Source organism: Mirounga leonina, unplaced genomic scaffold, assembly GCF_011800145.1.
Source record: "Mirounga leonina isolate KUSES-001 unplaced genomic scaffold, KU_Mleo_1.0 Mir_129, whole genome shotgun sequence".
Classification (NCBI taxonomy): domain Eukaryota; kingdom Metazoa; phylum Chordata; class Mammalia; order Carnivora; family Phocidae; genus Mirounga; species Mirounga leonina.
Window position 1 is genome coordinate 81,262,303 of NW_023270323.1, and position 22,153 is coordinate 81,284,455.

Below are 22,153 nucleotides of genomic sequence, written 5' to 3' on the forward strand. Positions count from 1 at the left end.
TTAACTCAAGATGACAAAGATTTCCTGTTTTTTTCTATAAGTTCTAAAGTTTTAGGTTTTACTTTCAGTGTGTGATAGATTTTTATGTATTTTATAATTTTTATAAATAATTTAATACTATTATATAATTTTTAATATAATGTGCAAGGTATATTTGAGCTTCCCTTTTTTGCAGATGGATGTCTGATTATTCCAATACCACTTGTTGAAAAGACTATCCTTTCTCCACTGAACAGCCTTTGCACTTTGGTCAAAAGTTAATGGCCGTATCTGTGTAGGTCTATCTTGGGAGTGTCTATTCTGTCCAGTTGACTATTATGTACCTATCCCTTTGCCAATATCAGTCTTGACTACAGCTTCATAGTAAGTCTTGATAGCTGATAGAGCGAGTCCTCCAACTTTGTTCTTCTTTTTCAAAATTGTTCTGAGTATTCTAGTTCTTTTGCCTTTCCCTCACATGCTTCTGCTTACAGGGGCCCCTTTCCAGTTTCTCTAGGCAGAAAGACAGGGGTTTCTCTTAAGAGTTTTTGCTGTATGTGCAGCAATTCTCACAGCACAGCCCCATAGTGGATAGCTGGCCCATGGTCAAAGGTCAAATGGGAAAAAGACGTTAAAAAGTGGAAAACTCACACGTACATGGTCACTGCTCCAAGTTTCGAATACCTTTCCCAACCTATCGGCTTTGTACTGTTTTTAATATTTTATCTCGTTTTTACCCATCATCAGCAGGAGAGAAAGCCTGTAGGCGGCTTACTCCATCATGGCCAGCACTGAACTCTAACACTTTACTTCTCAAAAGAGAGGGGGAGAGAGAGGAGGGAGTAGAAGGCGGGGTGAGCAAGGAGGGTGAAAAAATTCATGCCAAAAAAGTAAGACAAAAAGTTACATGTGATTTTTAGGCACTGACTCAATTAGGAAACATATATCTGTTATATTGTTTTTTAGATTTTTTTATGTTTAAATTTTCTCAAATATTGTTTTTAAATAATCAGTAAATATTGAATATAGACACAAAAATCCTCAACAAAATGTTAACAAATGGAATCCAGCAATGTATAAAAAGGACTATATACCATGACCAAGTGGGATTTATTCCAAGAATGCAAGGTTGGTTTAAAATAAAAAATCAGTGACTGTAATACACCACATCAAAAGAACAAAAGACAAAAATGACACAATCCTCTCAACAGATGCAGAAAAAGCATCTGACAAAATCCAGTACCTCCTCATGATAAAAACAGTCAACAAATTAGGAATGGAAGTCAACTCTGTCAATCGGATAGATGGCATCTACAAAAACCTCACAGCTAACATCATACTCAATGTTCACCCCACGCCTGCCCCAGATCAGGGACAACACTATTCAACACTATACTGTCGAGGTTCTAGTCAAGGCACTTAGGCAAGAAAATGAAATATAAGGCATATATACTGGAAAGGAAGAAGTAAAACTACCTCTATTTGCAGGGGATGTGATTTTACACAAAGACAATCCTAAGGAATCCACACAAGAAAACTATTACATCTAATAAATGAGTTCAGTAAGGTTGCAGGAAACAAGATCAATATATAAAAATCAACTGCATTTGTATACACTAGCAAAAACCAATCTGAGAAGACACTTATGAAAACAATTACATTTATAATAGCATCAAAAAGAGTAACAAATTAGCAAAGTGCAAAACATTGTTGAAAGAGATAAAGAAGACTTAAGTAAATGGAAAGATATCCATGGACTGAAAGACTTAATATTGTTAAAATGGCAATACTTCCCAAATTGATGTACAGACTGAATGCAATCCCTATCAAAATTCCAACTGCCTTCTAATCAGAATTAACAAGCTGACCCTAAAATTCACATGGAAATTTAAGGAACCTTTGACTATTTATGGAATACCCAAAACAATCTTGAAAAAGAATAAAGTTGGACGACTCTCACTTCTCCATTTTAAAACTTACTACAAAGCTATGGTAATCAAGACAGTGCAGCATAGGATATATAGATCAACAGAGGAGAACTGAGAGTTCAGAAATAAACCACTACTTTATGGTCAACTAGCTTTTGATAAGGCTGCCAAAACCACTCGATGGGGAAAGAACAGTCTTTCCCACAAATGGTGCTGAGACAACTGGATATCCACATGTAGAAGAATGAATTTGGATCCTACCTCATACCATATACAAAAATTAATTAAAAATGGATCAAAGACCTAAATGTAAGAGCTAAAACACTGGGAGAAAATCTTCATGGCCTTGCATTTGGCAAAGGACTCTTAAATATGACATCAAAAGCACAAACAACAAAAATAGAAATTGGAGTTCATCAAAATTTGAATTTTCTGCCTCAAAGGACACTATTAAGAAATTGAAAAGATGATCACAGAATGGGAGAAAATATTTGCATATATCTGAGAAAAGTTTAGTATCCAAAATATATAAAGAACCCTTACAGTTCAACAGTAAAAAAACAACACAATTCAAAAAATAGGCAAAGGATGTGAATATACATTTCTTCAAAGAAAATACATTATCAGCCAACAAGCACATAAAAAGATGGACAACATAGGGGCTCCTGGGTGGCTCAGTCATTAAGCGTCTGCCTTCGGCTCAGGTCATGATCCCAGAGTCCTGGGATCAAGCCCCGCGTCGGGCTCTCTGCTCAGTGGGAAGCCTGCTTCTCCCTCTCCCACTCCCCCTGCTTGTGTTCCCTCTCTCGCTGTCTCTCTCTCTGTCAAATAAATAAATAAAAAATCTTTAAAAAAAAAAAAAGATGGACAACATCATTAGGTTACATTAGAGAAAAGTAAATCAAAGTCAAGAGATAATCATCCTCCAGGATGGCTATAATAAAAATAATGAAAAATAACAAGTGTTGGGAGGATGTGGAGAAATTGGAACCCTTGCACACTTTTGGTAGGAATATAAAATGGTGCAGCTGCTATGGAAAACAGTATGGTTCCTCCAAAAATTAACAGAGAATTACCAAAGGATCCAGTAATTCCATTTCTAAGTATATATTCAAAAGAATTAAAAGCAGAGACTTGAAGATACATTTGTATGTACACCAGTGTTCATAGCAATATTATTTGCAATGACCAAAAGGCGGAAGCAACCCAAGTGTCTACCTATGGATGAATACCTAAACAAAATGTGGTATATACATACATACAACATAATATTGTTCAGCCTTAAAAATGAAGTTCTCACATGTGTTACAATATGGACGAATCTTGAGGACATTATGCTAGCTAAGTGAAATAAGCCAGTCACAAAAGCATGAATACTGTATGATCCCACTTACGCAAGGTCTCTAGAGTAGTCAGATTCACAAAGCAGAACGGTGATTGCCAGGGGCTGGGTGGGGCAGGAGGAAGAGTGTTTAACAGGAATAGAGCTTCCGTTTGGCAAGATGAAGAGCTCTATGAATGGACAGTGGTGATGGCTGCACAGAAGTGTGAATGTACTTAACGTCACTGAACTGCACATTTAAAAATGGTTAAGATGGTAAATTTTATTAAGTGTATTTTACCAGGGTTAAAAAACCAAAAACCAGTGCCCAGCATACGCGTTCAAAACATGTTAGTTACATGTTACTTTCATCATGTATGTTTTTAAGACTCATGGTAATAAAAAAAATACAAGACTGAGTAATGAAATAAAGAATACAAGACAAAGTAGAGGAACATGGAGTTGAGGGATCATTTTTTTTTGTTTAAAGAGACTAAAGAATTTCAAAATCCCGATGGGAATAAGGAAAAGCTGGAATTTCACATAAAAGAGGGGAGGTAACCGAGAGCCGATGACCCCATAGGGCATTATGCACTGTGCTGGGCATTAGAGGTAAACACGAACAGGGTAAGCTTACCTGACACACATTAGGGCGCTGTGGGGGAACGGAGTCTGGGAAAGCTCTAAGAATGGGGTATGCCAGAGCGGAGTCTGGAAATATTTATGACAAGATGACAACAAGAGTAAGTGACACCTGTCAAGCAATAACTATGTGCCAAGCACTGTTCCAAGTACTTCATCTGTAATATCTCTTCTAATCCTCAAACAACGCTGTGAGAAACAGACAAAAAGGAATCAGCTGTGTGTGTGCCTGTAACACGGACAGCTTGGTGTGCAGCAGAGTGCAAGGGGTTTGGTAAGGCTAGAGCACAAGGCTCAAACTAGGAGATGCACCTAACGTAAGTGGGGACTAAATCAAAGAAGGTTGTGTGCCTGCCTGTTCAGGAGTTTGTAAATTATCGTGAAGATTATGCAGAGATGATGCACTTTTCTTTACATATCCTCTATACATGTGTTGTGTGTAGATACACACACACACAAGTAAAACATATATTTTGGATACAAGTCCATCATGTGATTTGTAAATACTTTCTCTATTCTGGGCTGTCTTTTCATTCTCTCGACAGTATATTCACACATACATATTTGCATATATTTAAATATACATATTTTAAATTCATAGGCTATTTTAAAATAAATTTATGTGTTTTTAGTAGCCCCCCACACCCAATGTGGGGCTTGAACTCACAACCCTGAGATCAAGAATCGCAGGCTCTACCGACTGAGCCACCCAGGCACCCCTCATGGGTTATTTTTTTGAGCAGTTTTAGGTTTGCAGAGAAATTGAGCAGAAAGTAGACTTACTATATATATCTTTTCCCCACTCCCCCTCCAGTTTCCCTTTTTTTTTTTTTTTTAAAGATTTTATTTATTTATTTGACAGAGAGAGAGAGAGAGAGACAGTGAGAGCAGGAACACAAGCAGGGGGAGTGGGAGAGGGAGGAGCAGGCTTCCCTCAGAGCAGGGAGCCTGATGCGGGGCTCGATCCCAGGACCCCGGGATCACGACCTAAGCTGAAGGCGGACGCCCAACCTACTGAGCCACCCAGGTGCCCCTCCAGTTCCCCGTTATTAACATCACATTAGTGTGATACAGCTGGTGCAACTGATGAGACGTATTGATACATCACTAACTAAAAGTCCATAGTTCACATTAGGGTTCTATAGGTTTTGACAAATATATGACTTGTATCCACCATTACACTATCATCCAGAAGTTTAACTGCCTTAAAAATCCTATGCTCCCTCTTTTTATCCCTCCCTCCCCCAGAAACCCCTGGCAACCATTCATCCTTTGACTGTCTCCACATTTTCTCCTTTTCCAGAATGTCATGTAATTGGAATCATTCAGTCTGTGGCCTTTTTTGACTGACATCTTTCACTTAGCAATATGCATTTAAGGCTCTTCCATGTCTTTCCATGGCTTGACAGCTCATTTCTTTTTACTGCTGAATAATAATCCATTTTATAGATACACCACAGTTTATCTGTTCACCTATTGAGTATCTTCAACAATGTATTTTGAAGTTTTTGATTTTGACTAAATCCAGGTTAACTGTTGCTTTTATCTATTATTTTTTTTATTTTATTTTTTTAAAATATTTTATTTATTTATTTGACAGAGAGAGACACAGCCAGAGAGGGAACACAAGCAGGGGGAGAGGGAGAAGCAGGCTTCCCGCGGAGCAGGGAGCCCGACGCGGGGCTCGATCCCAGGACCCTGAGATCATGACCTGAGCCGAAGGCAGACGCTTAACGACTGAGCCACCCAGGCGCCCCAACTGTTTCTTTCATTGATGTGCTTTAGTGTCATACCAAAATATCTCACTTTTTTAAAATAAGTTTTATGGTTTCAGGTCTCACATTTAGATTTATGCTTTAATTTTTGTATATAATGCAAGATACGGATTTTAAACATATGGATATCCAATTTTTCCAGCAACATTTTTTGAAAAGACTATCTTTTCAATTACTTTTATTCCTTTGTCAAAAATCAACTGACCTTATATGTACTTCCAAGCCAATTTCTGACTATTCTGATGCACTGATTTACTTATGTACCTTAAATCAGCACCATACTACTTTGATTACTGTGGCTTTATAATGAGCCCTGAAGTTAGGCACTGTAAGTCATATAACTTGTCCTTGTTCAAACTTGGGAGTATTCTACCTCCTCTGCAGTTCCAGATTAATTTTAGAATCAGTGTGTCAATTTTTACAAAAAGTCTGCTGGGGTTTTGCCAGGAATTGCACTGAATCTATAGATCAATTTGAGAAGAATCACTCTGACCAAATCTCCCGATTTATGAATATGGTGTATTCTTTCCATTTATTAAGGTCTTTAATTTCTCCCAGCCATGTTTTTTAGTTTCCAGTATATAAATCTTGCACATCTTTTTTCAAATTTATCCCAAGCATTTAATATTTTTTGATGCTGTTGTAAATGGCATTTTCCCCTCATTTCAACTTCCACTATCTTGCTGGTTATCTAGAAATAATGGCACTTATTTTTTGCATATTGATCTTGTACCCTGCAATTTTGCTAAATTCACTTACTAGGCCCAGTAGCTCCTTCTGTAGATCCCGTTTGTTTTTTATACATAGAGCCGTGAGTGTCAACTGAGGGTGCTAATGTCCCTCGAGGGACATTTGGCAAGGTCTGGAGACAATTCTGGTTGTGGCAAGTGACATGTCTTAATGATATCTAGGGGACAGAGGTAAGGGTGTTGCTAAATGTCCAACAACGTACTAGACAATGCCACCCCTTCACTTCAACAAGGAATTATCTGGCCCCAAATGTCAACGGTACCAAGACTGGGAAAGTAATATAAACAATTAGGTCATCTTCATAAACAATTTTACCTGTTACTTTCAACCTGGAAGCTTTTTTTTCCTTGCGTCATTACACTGGCGAGAATTTCTTACACAATGATGAACACAACTGTTAAGACCTGACAACTTTGGCTTGTTACTGATCCCGTCTTTTATTATTCTCTATGTCAGTATAGGCTTTTCATAAACGCCCTTATTATTTTATTTCAGAGGGAGAGAGAGAGAAAATGCACTTGGAGGGGAGGGGCAAAGGGAGAGGGAGAGAATCTCAAGCAGGCTCCATGCTCAGTGCAGAGCCAGATGTGGCCCAACCTCATGACCCTGAGATCATGACCTGAACTGAAATCAAGAGTCAGATGCTCAACCGAGCCACCCAGGAGCACCATAAATGCCCTTAATACGCTGGCCAAGTTTCATTTCATTCCTAGTTTGCTGGCAGGTTTTTTTTTTTTTTAATTAGGAACAGATAGATGTTGGGTTTTATCATGTTTTTCTCTGTGTCTAGTAAGATGATCCATTTGGTTTTCTTCTTCACTCTGTTAACAGTGTAAATTACATTGATCAATCCTCAAATGCTAAGCTAACTTTGCATTCCTGGGACAAACCTCACTTGGTCATGTTATACTATGCTTTGCAGTATTGGATTCAACTTGCTAAAAAATGTTTTAAAAGAATTTTTGTATCTATGTCCACAAGAGATATTAATCTTTTTCTTTTCTTATAATGTCTTTGTCAAATTTCAGTGTCAGAATAATGCTGTCTTTATAGAATGGGCTGGGCTGGTTAATACGTCCTTCCTTCAATTTTAAGTTTATGCAGAATTAGTAATATTTCTAGTTTTTAACTGTCAATTCAATGCTTTAATAGATATAAGGCTATTCAAGTTATCTACTTTTTTCTTGAGTGAGTGAGCCATGGTAGTGTCTTCCAAGGAATTTGTTCCTTTAGTCTAAGCTGCTGAATTTGTTGGCATAAAGGTGTTCATGTTCTCTGATTATCCCTTTAGCACTGACACCATTACTCTTATTCATGATATTGTTAATTTGTCTTTTTTTTTTTTCTGGTTCAATATGGCCAGGGATTTCTCTATTTTATTGATCTTCTCAAAGAATCAGCTTTTGTTGTCACTGATTTTCTCTGTTTTTGTTTTCTATTTCATTGGTTCCCACTCTGACACTTACTATTTCCCTTTCTGTACTCACTTTGGGTTTCATTTGCTCTTGTTTTTGTTTCTTAAGACGAATGGCTGAAATTACTGGTTTGAGATCTTCTAGTATAGTTTTGGCTACATTCCACAAATTTTAAAATGTCACGTTTATTTTCTCACCTCAAAATTCTAATTTTCCTTCTGATTTCTCCTTTGACCCATGGGTAATTTAGAAGTGAGTCATTCAGTTTCCAAATATTTAGATTTTCCAGATATCTGTTACTGATTTTCTAACTTAATCGCATCGAGGTCAGAGAACTTGTTTGTTTCATAGCCCAGAATATGATCCATCTTGGTAAATGTTCTTTACACACTTGAAAATGTGTATTTTGCTGGTATTGTGTAAAGTGTTCCATAAATGTCCATTAGATCAAGCTGGCTGATGGTGTCATTCAACTATATTCTTGGTGATTTTCTCAGTACTTGTTCTATCGTATATTGTGAAAGGGGTACTGAAATCTCCAACTACAATCTACAGCACCAACTTACAATTGGGTTTTGATTAAAAAAAATTTGGTTTTGCTTCATGTATTTTAAAGCTTTATTATTAGGTGCAAAACTGTCTAGAACTGTTACAACTTTTTGATGAATGTACTGCTTCATCCTTACGAAATGACCCTCTTAATTTCTGGCTGTATTCTTTGCTGTGAAATCTGCAGAGGCTTGCAGATGCAGACCATAAATTCAGTTTTAAACATGTATACACAACACGAGGTATCTAACAGCAAAGGCCTAAGAGCTCAGGAGAGAAGTGTGGAGATACAGACTGAGTGAACACGGTCCGTGTGGTGCCAGGATATGAAGGTGCTCCATAAATACTTATGATAAAAAGTCTGAGTAAACTCTGGTCTCCAAAGTAATTACACCATTTAAAACTCTACCTGATCCTAGGTCATATGAGGATAAATTCCAAATTCAAAGGAGTCCTGAAACTCTACCATGCTTTCTAGTGAGTTATGCACTAGGTTTTCCACAACAGCTATTTCCTACCTTTCCCACATTGCTTAAACCTTCGCTTTCTTACCTCCCGTCTTGTTTTCAGCAGGTGTTCCGTCTCCCTCATTCGTGGTGAAAAGAGAAGCCGCCAGAGAATTCCTTCGCTTTCATTCCAATCAACACCTAAGACCACCTGCAGCTGCAAGCCGTCCTCCCTCCCTGCCTCCCTCCCTCCGCTGTGAAAAGTGTGCGTCTTGTGCCCAAAGAGAGTTTTACTCTCCGTGCTCTCGGTGTCACCCCTCCCTCTTCGTACAGGCAAACCTCCTCGCCCCACAGGCTCCCTCCCAGCAGCTTCAAGCTGCTCGGGAATTCCCATCAAGGCACCTCAGCCGCACACCGTCTTCCAGCTCCCACACCTCCTTCTCCACAGCCAGACGTCGAGTCACCTCCAAGTGTCCGCTTCTTTATTCTTCCTCCGCCCCAGCACTGCAGCGGGACTGTCCCTGAAAGATCCCAGGATCATCCCGCTGGCGCTAGACCTAAGGTACGTCTTTTCTTCCTTTTCCTACGTCCCCTCAAACAGCTTCCTGGGCTCTGGGACGCGCCGCTCTCCCTCTGCGTGTTCTGGCACCCTCTGCCTAACTCCGTTTTCCGCTCTCTTCGGCTCTCGGACAGTCGGCCGCCGTCGACTCGCTGAGGACGTCAGCACCGGTCGGTGGCGCGGCCTCTTCCCCGAGCCCTCGGGGCACCAGGCGAACGCGCTGCTGGGGGACGCCCGCCCCGGGGGAATCCCAGCGGGAACGCTTGCCGACCACGGCCAAGCAGGACACGGTCGGGCCCGGCGCCTGCTCCGACAAAGGCAGCGGGCGGGGTACGGGGGCCGAGCCTTCGGACCCGTCTTCCAGCCCGCGAGAGAACGCGAGCCGGCAGACGACATCAGGCGCCGAGCGGGCCGGCGAATGGCCTCCCCCGCAGGGGCAGCCGCAGGTGGCGGGTGACCGCGATCCGGGGCCCAGCGCCGCCAGCTCGGACGCTTCCACGGAAGCTGGGAACGGGGCTTCTTAGAGTTCTTCCGGCTTCTGGCAGCAACCACCTCGTGTGCTCAGAACAAACCCTCAGACCGGCCCCCCCGAACCGAACCAGCTAGGCGCGCGCCCGGTGCTACCGACCTTGCTCCACAAGTCGCGGGGAGTGTCGCCGGCTGGGCGGCCCAGCTGGCGCTTCTCAAGAGCTGCGGCCCAGCGAGCCGCTCCCGGCCGCGGCTGACGCCCCCGTAGGCCCGAGCACCCGGAAAGGAGCCTCCGCAGACACGGCCGCACGCCGGGCCCGGAGCCGCACCGCCCGCCCGCCAGGCGCCCGGAGCGCGGCGGCCGGAAGCTCGTCGCGAGGCGGGCGGCGCCGCGCAGGCGCGATCCGCGCCCAGGCATCTGCGCACGCGCACGCGCGCCTGCCGGCACGGCGTTCTCCGGCGCTGCGCCGCGCCCCCGCGCGCCCACGTCGCGGCGTCGGGGCGGAAGATGGCGCGGCTCGGGGCCGGCGGTTGCTGAGCGGACCCGGACGCCGCTGGACCCGAGCTCCCCGCTCCGGCGCGCGCTGCGGGGCCGCAGCCATGTCGCTGCTGCAGTCTGCGTTGGACTTCCTGGCAGGCCCGGGCTCCTTGGGCGGCGCTGCCGGCCGCGACCAGACGGACTTCGTGGGGCAGACGGTGGAGCTGGGCGAGCTGCGGCTGCGGGTGCGGCGAGTCCTGGCCGAGGGTGAGGCCCGGGCCGGGGGCGCGGGGCCGGGCGCGGGGCCGGCGGGGCGGGGGCGGGGCGGCCCCGGCGGGGGGGGGTGGGGAGGGTCGCCGCGACGTGGAGCGGGTCAGGCCGACCCGGCGCGACTGCGGCGGGTGAGTGAGCGGGGTCGGGGGCTGGGCGCTTCCTTGCCGGAGGCGTGGCGGTTGTGGAGGCGCGGGGCCGACCTGCGGCCGGAGGCGAGCCGTGCCAGTGGGGGAGAAGGTGGTGGGCAGGTGAGGGGCCACGGTGGGCCGGAAGGAAGGGGACCCAGGAGGCTGGGCAGTGCGCCGGCTGGGTATGAGTCAGGGCCCGTGCCTGGCGCTAGGGCCGTTGTGGGGGTGATGGGGCGGCCCTGGATTTCTGGACATCGGGCTGACTTTTTGGGTGCTGCGCCCCTGGGTGACGGTGGCGGCTCTCCCTGGATGTTGGGATAGACGGTACCGTGACCCGTCGCCCAGCTTCCTCCTCTCGCCGCCTGTTTGCCTTGCCCGATCTCTGCTGTGAGTCCACCCAAGTTAGGGCATGCCCGCAGTCGTGACCTGTCCAGAGCCTTGCAGGTTGGACTCGTCAGTCGCGGAGGACTTTCCGGGCCATCCTCTAGTCATCTTTGTTTCCGCACGCGCGCTCCAGCTTCCTGACGTCCTTTCTCTTCCTCACACAGAGTCTATTGCCGTCGTCGGCGTGGTCCCCTTCTCTCCTCTGGATTTTCCTTACGTTTTGTCGGGGCGCCCACAGGGGTATGTCACACTTTGCTAGCTGGGATGCTTGCTGGCTGAGCGTGGTTGGCTCTGGGGCTGGTGCTGGAGCAGAACGGCCTTCCCCTGAGTTAGCGTGGGGCGAGGGAGTGGTGCACGGTGGGACCACAGGCCTGTCGGGGGCAGCTCTCAGGACTGCGGGCTCGGCCTGTCAGGCGGCCCGACCTCCTGCCCTGTGTGCTCAGTGGAGTCGGGAAACTGGCGACCCTTCTGAAGTCCGCGCTCCTAAAGGCCTGAGGGGGTGTTCTGGCTGTAGCATTATAACACGCTTTTTCTCCACTTGGGTAAAAAACAGATTTGGGGCGTGACTTTCTTACAGAGGTGGGGCCAGGACCTCTATGAACATTGAAAGAGTGAGAGTTCCCAAAATACCAGGCAATTATCTTGGTTTCTTAAGAGATTCATAGTGGACAGTAGGTGGGTTTTGCCTTCTGGAGTTTAAAATTAGACACACACTCCAGTGAGGGAAAGACAGCGCAGTATTGGGGGAGCCTTGGGGCAGGGCAGGCAGCGGCGAGGGTTCCAACAGGCCAAACTGAGGTGAGAGGGTTGAGAGTGCGCCCCTACCAGGGCAGGGGCGGGACCAGGCAGGAGGAGGGGTAATCAGCCATGGGAGGTGGGTCCTCTGGAGCAGGAAGCTTCCTGGTCGCTTAACACACAGGACAGAGAACAAGGAAATGGGAAGGAGCCAATATGGTTGTGCAAAAGAACCCACTCCCTTTGCTATCTAGACAAGTCAGGATATAAAAATACCCCTCACAGTCTTGGTCTTTAGAAAAGTAACAGAGCCTTGTAGCCTTTAAAGCTTGAGAAGCCTCTTCCTGAACTTAAATGGTAAGAAAGCCATGTGAAGTCTTTCAGGAAAAACAGCAACTCTGGAACCTAGGCTGTGGGAGTTCATGCTGTCTTGCGGTAAACGTGGGGAAGGTTCCAGACCCGAAACCGTTGGGTAGAGATGTTGACAACTTCACAGTTCTTCAGGCTTCGGAAAGATAGCAGACATCCTGTATATCCTATGATATTCCTACAAGAGTGGGGAAGGTCTTTAATAATCGGATAAATCATATATCCATGATTAGATGAGTGAGTATCCTCACTGTGGGGTAATGAAGTCTTTAAATAGCCCCACCTCAGTTCATGTCAGGTGTTGCCCCAGATGAATTTAGGATAGATCAGATTTTGCTGTCAGGTGGTTTAGGGAAAAAGACATTATTTTCATGGCTTTTTGGAATTTGCATCTGGAGCATGAAATGGGCTGTGGGGCAGAACTGTGGAGCCAGATGGCTTCCTGATCTTTTGACAATTGGTTTTAGGTTTTCATTAAAAAAAAAAACCGCAGTGTCAGAGATGCTGGGCCCAAGCAGATTCTAGAATACATTCTTTATGATCTCTTGTTTTGGATTTTGCACGTTCTTGCTTGCTTCCTACTGTCCAGAGAGGTAACAGAGGTGATCGCTCTGCCAAGATGGGTTTTGCCCCGAAGGTGAGTCCACCTCTCCAGGGACTGACTTTGGCTGCACTGCCAGTGATGTGGACGGGGTGGTGTGTGGGCAGCTCCTCAGAGAAAGAAACAAGTCCGCAGAACTGTCCCGTAATGTATGTGTAACTAGTCGTGTGTGTTTGCTGGAACACCGTGTGCCATGTGTCCTATCAGTGGCCTTTGATGAACGTGGGTCCCCTGTGTTCTGTTTGGGGTCAGTGCTGGCCCGAGAAGCTGCGAGGGCACTCGCCACACCCCGGCTGTTGTCCTAGCCCTCCACCCCTCTGCTTCCTGGCCCCTGCTTTTAGAGGGCTTCTCCCCTGTGTGCAGTGTCAGGATTGGTGAGGGCACAGGGGCCGTTTGATCGGCTGGCAGTCGCAGGGTTGTGTGATAGGACTCTCGGCTGGAGGGTTCAGAAGCCACTGGGGTTGGTGTGACGGAAGGAGAGGATCGTAGGTTGAATCAGGACATCCTCTACAGGGATACACAGTGTAGCACATTTTAAGTTGATTTGAAAAGATGATTGGGCGGTCGTTGCTCACTGACATTCTAGCATATGGCTCTTTCACACAGGAAGTGTGCCTGAGCCCTGTGGCTTGGTGGTCTTGTCCCGAGTATCTTTCCGCTCGACTTCCGTGGCTGCTCTCACCCAGGGAGGGGTGCTGAGTGGATTTTTTCTCCAGCACGGATAACCGAGGTCTTTGCAGGAAGGGCTTACACCTTGGGCAGCTGGTTCTAGTATTCAGAATGGCGTGGTTCAATCTTGTTCTGAATTGCCCTCTCTTAGTTCTCCTAACCCCACCCTCTAAACTTGCCCCTTGGCGACTTTAACATCAGCCCCTTACCCTTCGTGACTGACACCTAGTGTGAAGTAGTAACGATAACCAGCGCAACAGCATTTATGGAGTTTTGACTGTTTGGCGGGCACAGTCCCTGGGGTTTCCTGTGGCCTGTCCTCCTGACGGTGGCTGACAGCACGGGCCGTCAGTAGCTTGCCAGCGCTGCCAGCCAGTGAGTGGTGGAGTTGGGACTGGTGGGGCGTATCTTTGGTCACCCACGTGGTGGCGCAGGTCCCCCTGTAGCATGTGTCCTGCAGGGAGAAATGTCCAGAGGATGTCACGGTGAAAGCAGCAAGCAACAGTGCACCTGCTTGTGGAGCCGCTGGACGTGGGCGCTGCTTGGGGGCCAGGGTGGGAGCTGTGTGCCAAGGCTCCCGCTCCTTCTTGGTCTGTGCCTCAGTTGACTGCAGGTGCAGGTGGTATGCAGGTGCCTGGAGTGGGACATCATGGGGAGGTCACCGTGGAGGGGAGATTATTGTGGGAGGAAGTCACCCTGCGGGGAGGTCCTGGGGGGGTGGTGTTGGCGCAGGTCACTGTTGCAGGGCATGGAAAAGGCTGCCCTCTGTCTTTCCATTGGCCCGGCCTGTTTGTCTCTGTGGACTCCTGCCGTCCTCATGGGCACGTATCCCTGAAAGATCTGTGGTGATCATGTGAGGCTACGAGATGCAGGTGATGGGGTGTCTGTTCCTTAGAAACAGTGTTGATTGATAACACATCGTAAGATCTCCCAGATTGCTCCTTGTGCTGGTGTACCACGTTTCCTGGTGCTCACTGTTCCCCCCCACCCCACCCCACCCCTGAGCCCGTGACCCTACGTAGAGGCCTGCCAGACCCCACTGTCCCCGCACCATCCTCATTGCAATGGGCAAAAACTGTGTGGGCTTGTGTTGATTTGCGTTTCTCTGACTCATGAGTTTGAGCATTTTTCAGTGCTTACTAGCTTATTCAGACTCCTGTTCTAGAATCGTGCATGGAGGGCGCCTGGGTGGCTCAGATGGTTAAGCATCTGCCTTTGGCTCAGGTCATGATCCCAGAGTCCTGGGATCGAGTCCTGCATTGGGCTCCCTGCTCCTTGGGAGCCTGCTTCTCCCTCTGCCTCTCTCTCTCTCTCTCTGTCTCTCATGAATAAACAAATAAAATTAAAAAAAAGAAGAAGAAAAGAATTGCGCATGGATATCCTATGCCTATTTTTCTTTTTAATTAAAAACAATTTATTTTTGGGCGCCTGGGTGGCTCAGATGGTTAAGTGTCTGCCTTCGGCTCAGGTCATGATCCCAGGGTCCTGGGATCGAGTCCCACATTGGGCTCCCTGCTCCTTGGGAGCCTGCTTCTCCCTCTGCCTCTCTCTCTCTCTGTCTCTTATGAATAAATAAATAAAATCTTTAAAAAAATTTTTTATTTTTATTTATTTATTTTTAAAGTTTTTATTTATTTTTTGACAACAGAGAGAGACAGCGAGAGAGGGAACACAAGCAGGGGGAGTGGGAGAGGGAGAAGCAGGCTTCCCACGGAGCAGGGAGCCTGATGCAGGGCTTGATCACAGGACCCTGGGATCATGACCTGAGCCGAAGGCAGACGCTTAAGGACTGAGCCACCCAGGTGCCCTAAGTCGTGTATTTTTATATAATACAGATGCAGGTGTGTGAGGAGGAGGAGGAAATAAGCCATAGATGAGGTCACTGCTGTCCCTGGCCAGGCTGCCTTGGGGAGCGGGGGGGCCGGCCTGGGCAGCTGAGGTATCTGTGCCTGTCTCCGAATTCCAGAATGTGTACAGTAAAATGTCTTAGTGCCTTCCCTGTCCTTTATGTTTCATACAGCAGTATTACCATTTTTGTTGAAGATTTATTTATTTGGCAGAGAGAGCGAGAGCGAGCAGGGGGAGCTGCAGAGGGAGAAGCAGGCTCCCTGCTGACCAAGGAGCCCCATGCAGGACTCAGACCCAGGACCCTGAGATCACGACCTGAGCCGAAGGCAGATGCTTCACCAACTGAGCCAGCCAGGCATCCCAGCAGTATTACTGTTTTTATTTAAAAACTTTCAGTTTTGAGATAAGTGTAGATACTTACTTGTAGTTTTAAGAAATGACACCAGCACGCTTTGCCCATTTCCCTCAGCCGTAACATCTTGAAAAACTAGAGTCAGTGTCTTGACAGTTACGTCATCGAGATGCAGAAGTTTCATCCCCACAAGGACCCCTCCTGCCCCTTCACAGCTACGCCTACGTTCTTAACCCTGGAAACCACTGATTTGGTCTCTCTCTCTACAGTCTTGACATTTGTGTATCCTTTTGGAATTGGCTTTTTTTCCTCTGGAGATCTGTCCAGGTGGTTGTGTCCATAATGTGTTCATGTTTATTGGTGACGAGTATTCCGTGGTGTGGATGAACCCCAGTTTATGTAATCATTCACCAAGTGACGGACATGTGGGTTGTTACCAGCTGTTTTTGGCTGTTAGAAATAAAGTTGCTGTAAACACTTGTGTGCAGGTTTTTGTGTGAATTCCTTTCTTTTTCTGGGATAAGTGCCTGGGAGTGCAGGTGCTGAGTTGTATGTTTTGTTTTAGGAAACTGCCAACCTCACATTTCTCACCAGCAGTGGATGAGTGTCTTAGTCTGCTCAGGCTACCATAACAGAATGCCACAGACTGGGCCATAAACAGCAGGAATTTATTTTCTCAGCTCTGGAGGCTCCTGGTCCCAGATCCAGGTGCTGGCAGTGCTGGTTTCTGGTGCGGCCTCTCCCCTTGGCCGGCAGGTGGCGCCTTCTCTGTTAACCGTTGGAGTCTGTGGCCGCACAGCTGAGTTCTTAACCAGAGTGACCCAGCGTCCCTGGTCCTTGCCAGCGTTCCGTGCAGCGTTTTTATTTGATCGTTGTAGCAGGTGTGTAGTGATTCCTTATTGTGGCTTCAGTCTTCACTTCTCTAGAGGCTGACCGTGCACCTTCATGGGCAGAATGTCTCTGCGTGTCGTGTTGTTTGCCTATTTTAGAACTGTGTTTTCTTGTCCCTGAGTTTTGAGAGTCCTTTATGTATTCTGGACAGAAGTTCTCCATCAGACATGTGGTTTGCAAGAATTTTCTGTCAGCAGCTTGTCTTTTTATCTTAAACAGGGTCTTCTGCAGACCCACCATTTTAATATGATGAGGTCACATTATCAGCTTTTCCTCGTGTGACGTCTGCTCTTACTGTCACATCTGGGAGCCCTTATGCCCAGCTCGAGATCCTGAGGGTTGTTCTCTAGATCATGGGGATTTTTCTCCTACGTTTTGTCTAGGAGTTTCCTACTTTTACATTCGTACTCTTCGAGTTGTCATATAAAGCGTAAAGTTTAGATCAAAGTTGGATTTTGTTTTGTTTTGTTTTTTGCGCTGGTCACTGCACATGTCTCCATTGAGTTGATTTTGCACCATTGCTAAACATCACTTGGCACATTTGTGTGACTGTTTTTCGGACTTTGCTATTTTGTTGCATTGGGATCTTTGAATCTGTTCCTCCACCAGCACCACACAGTCTTGGTTAATGTAGCTACAGAACAAGTCCTGAAATTGGGAATTCTCTTTTAGGAAAAATTTCAAAAACAAAAGTAGAAAGAGTAACAGAACAAATATCTGTGTTCCTACTATCCAGAATTAATAAACATTAGCTTTTAAAAAAGGCTTAGTTGGTTAAGCATCTGCCTTTAGCTCAGGTCATGACCTCAGGGTCCTGGGTTCAAGTCTCTCATTGGGATCCCTGCTCACTGGGGAGCCTGCTTCTCCCTCTGCCTCTCCCCCTGCTCGTGCTCTCACTCACTCTCTCTCCCCCAAATAAATAAATAAAATCTTAAAAAAAAAAAGTCATGAGTGGTTTTGCATGTTGACAGATGCTTTCTGTGTGTCTGTCGAGGCACTCTGCTCTCCCTGTCCTGTTTGTGTCCTTCGCCACAGGGATTGGTTTTTGGTGTCGAACCACCCTTGCATTCCTAGAGTGGATCCCACTTGGTCATAGTTTATCATCCGAGTTAGGTGTTGCCAGACTTGCTCTGCTGGTGTCCTCCTGATGGTTTTTATATCTGTGTTAACGAGTGCTTTCGATCTGTGATTGTGTCTTTGGCCTCACACAATGGGTTGGCAACTATTTTCTCCTGTCACTTAGGAAGGACTTTGTGCAAGATTGCTGTGCTCGTTCTTTGTTAAACGTTTCATAGAATTCACCAGTGAAGCCATCTGTTTTCTATTTTTGTTACATGGGTTTTCACTTATGTCCTTTCATCTGTTTTCTTATATGGACTGACTTATTTTTTTAGCAGATCTGTTGAGATAGAAACGAGACACAAAGTGCACATGTAGGTGTCGGGCACATTAAATATGCCCAGTACATGTACACCGTGTGCCTGTCACCGTGGCAAGGCAGTGAGCACATCCCGCCCCCCAGAATGTTCATCCTTCCCCATTACAACCCTTTGCTTCTCGTGGCCTCCACCCCCAGGCAGTCACCGATGTGCTTTCTGTTACTGTAGATGAGTTAGTGTTTTTTAGACTTCTCCGTAAGGGAAAGCATGTCTCCTCGGCGTCCATGTTGCTGCTGGTGACAGTAGTCCATCCTGGTTATTGCCGAGTCGTGTTTCACGTAGGGACGATTGGCTTGTCCATTCACTGCTGATGGACGTGGGGGCTATTTCCAGTTTGGGCAATTACACATGAAGCCGCTGGGACCATGTGTGTACAGGTCTTTGTATGGATGTGGCCTCCATTTTTCCCGGGTAAATGCCCAGCAGTGTGAAGACAAACAGGGCCATTGAGCCAGGTTACCTTTACCCTTTGAAGAAACCGCCAGACTATTCCCACAAGCAGTGTGTAAGCACTCAGTGGACCCACATCCTAATCAACACTTGATATGGTCCGTTCAAAAAACTGAGGCCTTCTAATTAGATGGACAGCAGGATTCTTGAGTTTAAGTGTGTGTTTCCCTAATGTATGATGATGTTGAACATCTTCTCATGTGCTAACTCACCACTCGTGTATCTTTGGTGAAGTGTCTTTTTGGGTATTTCACCCATTAAAAATTTTGTTACTAAATTTTGGATTTTCTTTATATTTTGTGGATAGAGTCCTTTATTAGGCAAGTGATTGAAAGTCCAGCTAGTGCCCTGTGTTCTCACCCTCTCAGGGGTGTGGCTAAAAACCCAGAAGTTCTTTACTTTGATGAAGTCCACTTGTCATTGTTTTCATTTGTGGATCATACTTTTGTTCTTACGTCTAAGAAATCTTTAGGGTGTGTAGAAATATAGTTGATTTTTTTTTTTTTGAGAGCGAGAGCATGATCCTGGGCGGGGGCATGGGGGGGAGGGTGGTGCAGGGGGAGAGGGGGAGAGGGAGTTCTAAGCAGGCTCCATGCCCAGCGCAGAGCCCAACATGGGGCTCCATCTCACAACCCTCAGATCATGCCCTGAGCTGAAATCAAGAGTCAGACACTGAACTGACAGAGCCACCCAGGCGCCCCTGAAATACAGTTGATTTTTGAATGTTGTGTATATAACCCATGATGGCCCTAAACTTTATTAGTTATAGTAGCTTTTGGGGGTAGATCTCACAATATTATCTGCACACATTGTGTGCAAAGAAAAACATTTTTACTTCTTCCTTTTCACTCTGGATGCCTTTCATTTCTTTTCCTCGTCGGATTGCGCTGGCCGGGCTTCCAGTGCAGTACTGAACGGCCGTGGTGCCAATGTCCTCACCTTGTTCCTGGTGCTGGGGAGAAGCACGGGGTCCTCTACCCCCCAGCACAAGGCTGACGGTTAGTCTCTTGTAGACACTGTTACCGGGCTAGTGAGCGTCCTCGTGCTCCCAGTCTGCTGAGAGTTCTTCTTTTCATGATGTAATTTTCCACCGTAGGAAACTAGAAAAAGCTAAGCCAGTTAATCCTGAAAGCAGAGAATTAAATTATTTTCAAATGTTTAACCAGCTCTACTCAGTCATGATGTATTATGTTTTCGTATATATTGTTGGGTTTGTTATGCTGACATTTTATTTTACTCAGAATTAAGAATTTTTGTGGGTTTTTTTGGTTTGCTTTTTTAAAAGATTTTATTTATTTATTTGACAGAGAGAGCATGAGCAGGGGGAGTTGGAGAGGGAAAAGCAGGCTCCCCGCCGAGGAGGGAGCCCAATGCAGGACTCGATCCCAGGACCCTGGGATCATGACCTGAGCCGAAGGCAGACGCTTAACCATCTGAGCCACCCAGGCGCTCCAGAATTAAGAATTTTTGAAGAGGGGTGCCTGGGGGGCTCAGTCGTTAGGCAGCTGCCTTTGGCTCAGGTCATGATCCCAGGGTCCTGGGATCGAGTCCCGCGTCGGGCTCCCTGCTCAGCGGGAAGCCTGCTTCTCCCTCTGCCTCTGCCCCTCCCCCTGCTTGTGCACGCTCTCTTTCTCTCTCCGACAGATAAATCTTTAAAAAAAGAATTTGTGAAGAATTCATGTGTTTATGTAGGATACTGGATGTACTTCAAAGTCTTTTTTTGGGCATTGGGCACTGCTGGCCTCTTTTATTCTAGATGCTGGTAATTTGTCCTCTCTTAATTTCTCTTTCTTGCTCTTGCTTCCTCTCTGATCAGTCTTTCTAGAATTTATGCTTCATTTTCTTGTTTTCAGAGAATTTTGGCTTTCAGAGGTTTTGGTGTTGTTGATTTTCTCCATTCTTTTCCTCATTGATCTTTGTGCCTGTGTTGATTTCCTTCCTGTCTCCAAAGCAGGATATTTGAAAGGATCATATCAATTAGGGACATTATGTTTGTGGAAAACAAATTGCTAGTCACAAGTCCAGTTTGTATTTCACCTAGTGAAGATATTTTTAAGGCTTACTGTCAGAGTCATAGCACTAAACTGATTATGTCTATTTCTCTAATTTTCAGGAGGGTTTGCATTTGTATATGAAGCTCAAGATCTGGGAAGTGGCAGAGAGTATGCCTTAAAGGTAATAAAGGATGACATTTATGTGGGTTTTTGGATCATTTTAAGGAAATCTCTAAATGACACTTTCCAGAGATTTATTCCTATTATGAGGAATAGGTTTCTTTTTTACAGCCTGTCCCGTTTGTTCCTTCTGAGGGGAGCCATCAGCCATTTTAGAGGACTTTAAAGTTGTGGCTTCCAAGTTTGGGGCACAGGGTGACCTCAGTGCCAGAATGAGGGGTCCGCAGATGGTGGGGTGTTGAAAGCCACTGGTGTGAAATGTGTCTGCATAGCTTGTCTGTAGACAGGGGTCACGGTGGGGGGCACCTGGGGAGCGCAGCAGGCCTTGTGGGGGCCGGGCGGGTTTTGTTGGCTGCAGCTGAGGCACTGACTGGCCTTGGAGATCGGGAACGCAGGCCCACATCTCTGCTAGTGTCTCCTCCCATTTTCCTTGATTGTCTAACTTTGCTGTAGCCTGTTTGGAGAAAAGCCTCCTATTTTTAGTTTTTCTTGTGTCCTTGGATCATAAAGGACCATGTTCAAGGGTCTCTAACCTTCTGTCAAGTTTTCACACAGGCCAGATGTTAAAATACAGGTAAGCGGGTTACGCTCTTTGGCGACATTGCATTTATTCTCTTGGGTGTAGAGTAGACAGACGAACGCTCCTTAATCTTTCCTTGTTTGTTATTTCCTGATACAGAGACTATTGTCTAACGAAGAGGAAAAGAACAGAGCCATCATTCAGGAAGTTTGTTTCATGGTATCCTTTTCCCGGGCCTGCGAGCACGTGCGGTCACGTAGGGAGGCCTGCATCACGCTATGGCTGCTTGCTGCCGTGAGCTGCTCTGAAGCTCTTTTGGATGTGCTAAAATGGGCCTTCTGCTTTTACTGGACCTATCTGTGGAATATTTTTAGTAGAAAGGAGTTTTCTTCCTTGCTCTTCACTCCCAGGGTAATAGCAAGAGGTTCGGTAGCTTTGGGAATAGAGGTGTTCCGACCCAAGAGGTCTCTGTGTCCACAGGGTGGGCCGATTCCCCGCCCTCTGCCCCTTAATGAGCCTGACGTGGCCCACGGCGCCCTGCCATGAGCTGTGCTCCAGTGATCACCAGGGCCCCTTGCTGGGCCTGGTTCCCGTGGGCCTCAGGGTCCCTCCTGGTCAGCTGCCCCGCCCCGAGCAACCGGGCGGTTGGGTTTCTCTTGCACAGATGGTGGATGTGTGGGGCTTTTCTTGCTGGCTCTGCACTCTGGCGCATGTTCTCCCTGCGCCGGGGTCCTGCCCTCTGCTGTCAGAATGTGTTTTTTCTCTCTCGAAGCTCTGTCTACTTGAGCCCGCCGGCTGCCTGAGCCTGCGGGTCCTCGCCTTGCAGAGGTTCGCTGGATTCGTTCACTCCTCGTGGCCTCCCACACGCTGCATGTGCCCTCTGCCTGCTGTCCTGCCTGGCCTGTGGTCAGGTGTGTGTGAGCCAGCATGGTGGTGGTCTTCATCCCCTACCTTCCCTCTCCTTTCCCTCTTCTACCTGCAACCTGCCTTTCTAGTCGCCCCCACCTGCT

The 22,153-nt window shown here is 46.6% G+C and overlaps 2 protein-coding genes across 12 annotated transcripts in view; one reads left to right on the forward strand and one right to left on the reverse strand.

Moving 5' to 3' along the window:
* TMEM175 (transmembrane protein 175) overlaps nt 1–10,206 on the reverse strand; it is a 25,796-nt gene extending 15,590 nt beyond the window's left edge. For 3 of the 5 annotated variants that reach the window (XM_035005514.1, XM_035005513.1, XM_035005510.1), the window contains exon 1: nt 9,993–10,206. The gene's annotated coding sequence lies outside the window, so the exon portion shown is untranslated. The other 2 variants (XM_035005512.1, XM_035005511.1) reach the window with 2 other exon arrangements.
* A 65-nt stretch (nt 10,207–10,271) lies between these two features.
* Nucleotides 10,272–22,153, forward strand: part of GAK (cyclin G associated kinase) — a 54,136-nt gene continuing 42,254 nt past the window's right edge. For 2 of the 7 annotated variants that reach the window (XM_035005515.1, XM_035005517.1), the window contains exons 1-3: nt 10,272–10,577; nt 20,563–20,624; nt 21,303–21,362. In XM_035005515.1, coding sequence (XP_034861406.1) covers nt 10,433–10,577; nt 20,563–20,624; nt 21,303–21,362 — 267 coding nt within the window. In that variant the 5' untranslated portion in view covers nt 10,272–10,432. Of the gene's footprint in view, nt 10,578–11,259; nt 11,336–12,817; nt 12,837–20,562; nt 20,625–21,302; nt 21,363–22,153 lie in introns of those variants that run through there. The other 5 variants (XM_035005516.1, XM_035005518.1, XM_035005519.1 and 2 more) reach the window with 4 other exon arrangements.